The sequence below is a fragment of the Ascaphus truei genome, chromosome 17 (assembly GCF_040206685.1).
Source record: "Ascaphus truei isolate aAscTru1 chromosome 17, aAscTru1.hap1, whole genome shotgun sequence".
NCBI lineage: Eukaryota > Metazoa > Chordata > Amphibia > Anura > Ascaphidae > Ascaphus > Ascaphus truei.
The window spans coordinates 25,298,125-25,306,830 of record NC_134499.1 but is presented as its reverse complement, the minus strand read 5'-3'; the positions used below and the strand labels follow the sequence as shown (position 1 = coordinate 25,306,830).

Genomic DNA, 8,706 nt, shown 5'->3' with positions numbered 1-8,706 from the left:
AGAGGCCCCACGCTTCCCTGAAGGCATTTAAAATCAATGCCGGGGATTGTGCAAGGCCTCTGTAACTTTTCACTTACCTGGAGTTCCAGAGATGCGTCCCCATGGTAACCGGCGTCATATGACTTTGTCATGGCAACATGACGCCACACGTCCCAGCTGCGTCATTTAACGCCGGAGCCATGCAGGGAGGGGGTGCGAGAGCCGGAGGGGAGAGGAGACAGGGGGGCGCATGTTGTAAGTTTGCGCACCCCTGCTCTAGAGACTTAAAGCAGCAATACGGGTTAACTTTAAAAAAAAAAAATTATATATGTATATGCAGATGTTAACCTACAGATGTTAACCTACAGTGAACTTTTTTATGCTTCAACCTGAATGTTATTCTCAATTTTCTCACAAATTGGTATGTGCTTGCAAAAAAACATGTCTTAAAAATCTATTTATAGAAGAGGTAAAAAGAGAGAAGGCAGCCCAATAATAATAATAATAATAATAAAGATAGGAAATTAGAATATATGATGGATTATATGTTTGTTTTTTAAAAGTTGTTTCTTTAACACTTGTAATGGAGTTGTAATAGAGAGGATCTCACCTGTTTACTATACACCAGGCCTCTTCAACTAGCAGCCTGCAAAGGGCCTTCATCTGGCCCTAAAGCTTTCGGCTGCCCAAGCAACTAGTATGAAATTATAAATATATATATATGGTACTGATGCAGTACATACTTTCAAAATGTTGAAATATTATAGTTTTCATGTTTTTAAATGTTTCTAAAATGACGTTATAAAAAGCTTAGATTAACTTTAACCAAACATCAAATGGTAGAGCTTGGTTTTATGAAAAAGTGCATCTAGAATGAAATCATTGCAAGAAATAGAAGAAATTCCTAATGTACGCTGATCATTTGTTTCACGTCTTTATGGGTGGAACAATTGTGCTTAGAATCCTAACAGCAATGATAGCTGGGTTAACTAGCAAGTCATTTTACATGACTCAAACATGTCATGGTCATGACACACATTATCAGTAAATGGAAAACAAGGTTATTACAATTTAATATGTACTGCTTTCCCAAGTAAAATTTGTGCAGAACTGTACTCTGTACATACTGAACACATAGCTTGTATCCAGTTTGATTTAAGACTAATGATATAAAATTACTGAAGCAAATATTCTTGAAGTATTATGTCAATTAAGAGAATTATGAAATTAACCTACTTAATCATAAACACTAGGATTATTGCTTTGTCTCATGTTTTGAGGATTTTATATCATTAATCTAAGAAAACACGGAATGGCAACATATATGTATGAATCTAAATCTAAACCATATTACTTTTACTATGAACAATCAGTATAATACTATTATAGCTACAATTAAAGTATATACAAATGTATGCAAAACTATTAAAACAGGTTGTTACTTTTTTGATCTTACAACTAAATCACTTTCAAATCTCACTACAGAATCTAAATATTGAGGGTTTATTTAGTCATTATTTAAATAAATACATAAAATGCAGAGATTAACTCCTATTTTGAGTGACGTTACAAAAAAAAACCCTGAATAGTTAGAAATAGATTAGGAGGAAGATGTGTTACGATGTAATGTTCTTTTTTTGAGGTATTTCTGCTTTAACTAATATGGAAAAAAACTAATTAAGACTCAAGAAAATGGCATGGGTGCAGCACTTGCCAGTTGATACATTACTAGTATACCAACCGTTAACAGTTACCGATCAGCCCAGAACTACTAAAATAATAGTAATCCTTTTGAGATATCACGAAAGCTGCCTAGTTACATCCAATCTTATGTAATGGTGTCCTTTATGGGATAGGGGGATAATTGAGGCTCCCTTAGCCAAGTGAGACTTCCCATTATCCCATTAAAGATCATGGGAAAGGAATCCTCAAGTAACATGGTGGGATTGTTGAATTTCCATTAGGCAAATGGCTAAGCACTAAAATGGTATGTGGAAAATGCAGTAGGCAGCTGGGCACTCAAAAATAATGTTACTGTTTACTAAAAGTAGAAAATCACCTTTAAAAAAAATTATGTTTCAGTCCAGATTTAGACCCTTTATCAAAATATCTTTGGACCGAAATATCAGTTTTTATGGAGATTTTCTACTTTTCAAAACAATACAATAATTTGAGTGCCCAGCTCTATTTTTTACCATTACTTTTTTTCCTTTATTGTGTGCCAAGTTTATCAACCATTGTTGACTGAGCACAGAAATGTACATTTTGGGGGGAAAGGGCGTGAAAAAAAAGGAGGCGTGGGAAGGTGTCACGTACGACACACCTGCGAGCATGTGACCTGCAATATCTACCCTAAAGGACAAGGATTAATACACAACTCACAAGCTGCCCCATTCTTCACCTTCATAAAGGTCCCTCAAATGAGTCAGCATTAACCCCTTACTCAATTGCAATCATAACTATACAATGGCACCACCTAGGGTATGCAAATAAAGATGTCAAATTAATATTTGCGAGTGCTCCAGGCCCCTAGGAAACCTATGCACTTTAACACACAAAAACCAGTTGTAGCAAAATGTGTCCGAAAACGTAAATACTCTGCCCAGAGCATGCAACAGTTCATTCAAAGCATTACTTATTAAATGAGATTATATATATACACATACACACACACACATATATATATATATATATATATTGCTTAGGTTCCAGAAAAAAAGATTATGAAAACATACAATCACAAATAAATGCAGAACAGCTTCTTAAAATAAAAATGCTAAAAAAATCAAATAGAAATCACTATACAGTAGATTACCCCAATGTTATAGGTTCTCCCAGAGAGGTCACTGGTTCAGAATATGAGATCTCACATATTTGGTCCCAAATACCCTTCTGTTAAGGTCTGATTTTTCATAATCTTTGCTCAGACTTAAATATTCTTTCTTCCCATGCAAACCACATAAACCTGACCTGTCGTAAATCAGCAGTGAAATTGACGGTTTTATGACAGAGAAACAAAAACTCTTACCAGCTACATTTGAATTGTGCCTCAGTATATTACGGCACTCAAAACTTCACTTCTGTGAACGAGACCAAATATGACCGTCTTAATCCTAAATAAAAGTGACAAATGAATATCAGTCTCTTATTATAGCTTAACCATGTGGTGTCTGGTGTCTTGTCTGTACATCCCCTCACCCAGTGACACAATTACAGATTTGTAATTTTTATTATGCAGAGGAGATAATGTCACACGATATTCCTATTTTTAATAAAGTCACTCTCATGTTGAATAATTTCTTAGTCATGCCCCTTGACCATCCATAAACCCCATCTAGAGAATGCTTTGAAATCCCTTAACTCAGGGGAGGGCAAACTTTAGTTTCTTGTGCCACCCTGCCTTGCCTCCCCTGATGCTCACGCTCCTCCTTACCTTGGTCCAGCGTCAAATGACGTCGCGGGGTTGTGTGACATCACGTGACATGACGCCGCAGCATCATTTGACACTGTGTTGCCATGGAGACGAGTCCTGAAGCCGGGAGAATCAAGATAAATTGAGTTGCAGATGCCTCACTCAATCCCCAAGTTTAATTTAAATGCTTTGGGGAAGAGCGTGGGGCCTCTGCAACTGCCGCGCCCACCCACAAAAATCTCACGCGCCCCCCAGTTTGCACACCCCTGTCTTAACTACTGTCCTGTTTATGGAAAGTTGTCACAGGGGCTATATTTTATTCCCACCTCTGCCTTTATCTCCAGACTATCAGCAACATGCAACCCATCTGGCATCTTTAGTGTGCCATACAGGCTAGACACCCCCAATTAAGACCCGAACCATGAAGGGTCCTAGCCTTTTACAAACCCGATATATATATTGTATTTTAACTTATATTTAAACTGTAACTCATTAACGAGGGCAAAAGAACAGGTGCGCACTCTCATCCAGGAAGGGATATATATGTAAAACAGAAAGAACACAATACTGTAGTGCAATAGAGTACACAAAAGGAGATACAATTCAAATAAAACTCAGAAGTAATCCTACTCACATTTTTTGTGAGTGGTAAAAGGAGATTTTCAGGATATGGAAGAGAGGACACAAAGTATAATGCAGATTGTTTTATAATAACAAAATATTAAAAAGCATCAAAAGCACTCACAAACATAGATGGGTTTTGAGCAGTGAGACCACCCTGGGTCAGACAGCAAGGGAAAGTCCAAAAAATAATTTTCTCTCAAGGAAACCGCTGTGCCGGCCATCCACAGCAAGTCACCAGATGCAAGGGGTTAATCCTGGCTGGGCAATCCCTCACAGAACACCAGTGCTCAGCACACCTTCCACTTGTTTGAAGAGCCGCCCATTTATCCTATATTATTTACTATACAGTATTTACGGTCGATCTTTGTTCACATACTGTAGTTCATTAACCGCTGAAGCACCAGATGGATTAAAAAACATAATACCTCATGACAGTAGGTACAGTATGACATATGGGTGTCAATGAGGTGTAGGAATAAAGGAATTAATCCATGTCAATGGGTTAATATCACAACAGGAGGAATAGCTGCGTTACGGAATAGAATATGCTTTGTTGTTTGAACATGCTTCCAAAATGCTTTACAGCCACAGCACCCTCCTGTCCATAACATAATAATCCCCCTTTAGTGCTAGAACTGTCTTAACTGATATCAACCATCTCATGACTAATGGATGCAAATAATGTTTTTTTTTTTTAAATAACCTTGTAAACTAAGCCTTTAGGAACTGACAGTTCTGCCACTACTTTATATTATAACTAATGAGTGTGTATAATGACGGACGGGCTGGTGGTGAGTCATTATGGAGGCTGGTTTGAATGTAACCCCAAGCTTTATAACGGCTCAAGATTCTGATTCTAGCGCAAGGGATGGAGACACAAGTTGTGCAGCCGCCACACACACACGCACATTTTCCCTCCATCACGACCAGCTTCTTCCCTCGTCCTAAAACCAACTAGAGGGCTTACCTGGGACCTTTTCCTCCTTTCACCGACTCCATTATCATCGCCGGTTCTCGTCATGTGGAAGCTGAGGTGCCTGTCGCTCTTCTTGGCCGCCATCCTGTTGCTGCTAAGCTCCGGGGATGCTGCGGTCGTCACGGGGGTGAGTTTGTTGATACCGCTCCGGCTTCAGGTGTCATTTCTCCCCACCCTCACTCTTTTTAACCCCTCGTGATTCGCGCCTGCAGTGGTGAGTACCTGCTCCTCCCACACTTCACATGTCCCAATGGTCGCCGAGTGGCGGAAAAACCCATGTCCCATCTCAAACATTGTCCACCTTGCATAAGACTCCAAAAAGGTCTTGTGTAGACGCCCACTTTGACAAACTGTTTTGGGGGCCTCGGGGCTATGTATGTAGATATATGTAAATTATAAAGTGCTAACTAAGGAGTGTATCTTAATATAAAAAATAAATACCAGACATACTAAAATAATAAATTAGACTTCCTGAAAATGAATGCAACAGTACTGGTGTCCCCACCTCAAAGTATTTCAGTGAACTATTTCATTCTTTGCAGAATAAATATATGTACTGTACCTGTAATGTGTTACACTAAAAACTCAGGCGTATTTTCTTTATTTATATATAAATCCCTCAAGCTGGTCCAGGGTGTATGGAATATTTGGCATCAATTGGTATAAGTCTTAGCCAACTAATAGGTTGTTTTGTGAAAGTAAGTCTGGTTTGGTGACAAAGGTTGTGTGGAAGTCATCAAATAGTAGTCATTGTAATGACTAAATACTTCTAAAAGAAAACAAACAAGCATATGCTAAACCATAACATTGTAAACAACTAGTTAATATAAAGCTATGGTGTTATATTTTTCATTGACCACAAAAATAAAAGGATTGGAATAATTAAATACTCAAAAAAAAAAAAAAGCATTGTAAGTGTTCTAATCATAAATTAGAATTAATTTTGTTGATGGTGGCAGCTTTCCAGGAGAATTTAAATGTCCTCTAACTGGGAAAACTCAGTTTTACTCACTTATTTGCTCTTATTTTCATTGATGACTGAATGAAAAAAAGCCACATACATTTTGAAATGTTACTGAAACCAAACCCCACATTATTTCATTTCATTTTCCCACATATCAGCTATTTCTAAAGACTTTTATAAGATCGCCTCTTAAAATGATACACATCACTTGTAAATGAATATTTTTGAGTGTTGCACTGTTTTTTCTCAAAAACTTTTCTACAGTCAAAATGAATTTAGGAACAGTCCCTTCACTCCAGCAGCATAGTTATTTAGGGATAGTTTACATTGGTCACCCGTTATCATTTTAAAGTACTTTTTAGCGCTATATATAATCTTGTCTTCTGTTTGTATAGGCTGAGTGTTAATAATTAGGATGATCTATTTTTAAAATGCAAGGACTAGTTTTGTCCGTTTAGACAATATACTCCAAGGAAAATTAGACCCTTAAAATAAAGCTACATGTGCTAGTGTGATTTAATAGCTACCTTTTTAAAGAAAACAACTCTTTCAGATTGTGCGGTAGCTTCATTAATGCTGGAGATAGTTTATATTGAAACATGGTGACAGCATTAATATTCACAATTACAATATGCATCCAGTGTATGTATTCCAAGATTTTCATCAATTGGTTGAAGATCATAACATGGCAGGGTACCAGACCCTCCAATAGGTACCACAAGGAGAACGTCCTGCAACACAACATAACATGACAGAACAGATTAAAAACGTGGAGCCTAGTCTAAACAAATATGATAACTAAAAGAAAGTGTGGGAGTCACAAGCAAGCTATGATACAAGGTTTTGAGTTAAATGGTCGAGATATTAGATCAAGACCAGTTATAAGTTTGGGAGAAAAAAAAGAAAAATGGGTATTGCAAATATGTATTGAACTATGTAACATTATAAGATGATCTATGTACATGTAAATACAATATGCTACAATGTAATACTTTGAGATGTATCTGTAAACACCCTAATAAAAATATACTTAAAAAAAAAAAAAAAAAAAAAGTACCACTGTAGCCTCTCTACTCATGCTGGATGGAAATACTTCCAAGCAGTTTCTATGGAAGTCCCTTAACTCAGGGGTGCGCAAACTGTGGGGCACACAAGATTCTCTGAGGGGGAGGGGGCGGGGGGCACGGCGCTTACAGTGACCCCACGCTCTTCCCGAAGGCTTTTCAATTAAACCATTTTGAAAACAACCTATTTCCGTGCCTTGCTTTCTGTGATTTTAAAATTAATCAAGTAGAAAGAACAAGTGAACAATAATTGTTTTGGAACTATAGGGTTCAAAATATTGTTTCACTGAATGGTTTCTTATTTTGTTAACCTTTTATAATTTACCATTGCCTTTCTACTTTGTATTCTGGATTACGCAAACCAACTGTACCAAATATTACATGTTTTAATATGCAATACAACAAAAAAGCTATAGGATATAATCATATAAAACATTACGCAGGTGGAATAAAGTGTAATTAGAATATATATACTGTACGTTCCTTATCATATGTTTAATTGATTTCCTATAAAAGAGGTTTGTGAAGTGTGTTTTTGTCAACGCAGAACAATGGCCAACTTCAGATTAGATCACTGATTATTATATAGTTATGCTGGTGTGTACAGAGCAAATTAATAAAACATATGCAAAAACATCCCTGTTGCAAAGAGCATACAATCTAAAATGGAGGGTTTTTTTTTAAATTTATGTTAAAAGTCTAGTGCTTTATGCTCTAGCAGCAGTTTATCCCCTTTGTTGATAGGTCCCGGCAACACCTTGTCTCATAGCCACTGATTATTAGAAGTAAATTATATGAAGCTCTACCTAAGACATTAATACAATTTCACATCATTGTAATAGCTGCCCAGCTGCATATTCATGCTAAAACAGAATTAACATTTTCAAAGATAAATGATTGCTCTTGTAGAGGAGCGTCTGAGACATCAAACATCCCTGCTATCAGAAAAAAAGAGTATGTTGTGGTCTTTACAGTAACATCGAACATTTATGTTTCTGTGAGGCATACTTCAAATGCGTGATAAGAAACATAAGATAAATAAGATCAACATAAATAAACGTTCTTACAAAGAGCTGATATCACAATAGTAGTTTGCAATCAGAAAGAGAAAAGGCAACAAATGTCCAATCAGCCAATACAACTACTATTTCTCATCACTAATTACAAATAATATTTTGTTTCCGTAGCATTGTTACTAAACAAAACAGATACCGCAAGTCCCGCCCCAAAGAGTTGACAATTTATTATTATTATTATGTAACAAGATAAAGTGACCTGGTTAAGGACATATATACAGAACTGTCTTTGGGTTTTATTTGTGAGATTCAGAATCCATCATTGACCTTAAAGCTGCAGACCAAGTAATATCCTACATGTTTATTTTTTTAAATAAATCAGTTCTGTACTATGAGAAAATATTTGTAGCATTGTTTTTAAACATCTGAGAATGACATTTGTAATGTATTATAATGTAACAAGCATTTTTTTGTTTCTATAGCAACCAATTACAAAGTCGCATCACCTTCATCTTCTGAAACAGGCTCCAGCACGCTCATTTTTGAGCCCTGCCCTCTCTTTAGCAGTGCACCAATTGTATCTAGTGACTACCTGGTCACATGATCTTCCCCACAGAACTTTGCCTCTTTGGTCCTCTTCTGCTGCACTGACAGCAATTTAGTGAACCCCG

At 36.8% G+C, this 8,706-nt stretch overlaps 1 protein-coding gene across 1 annotated transcript in view; it reads left to right on the top strand.

The window, feature by feature from the left end:
* The first annotated feature begins 4,879 nt into the window (after positions 1 to 4,879).
* PROK2 (prokineticin 2) overlaps positions 4,880 to 8,706 on the top strand; it is a 32,462-nt gene continuing 28,635 nt past the window's right edge. Inside the window, exon 1 of the mRNA XM_075574332.1 lies at positions 4,880 to 5,118. Coding sequence (XP_075430447.1) covers positions 5,035 to 5,118 — 84 coding nt within the window. The 5' untranslated portion in view covers positions 4,880 to 5,034. The remainder of the gene's footprint in view (positions 5,119 to 8,706) is intronic.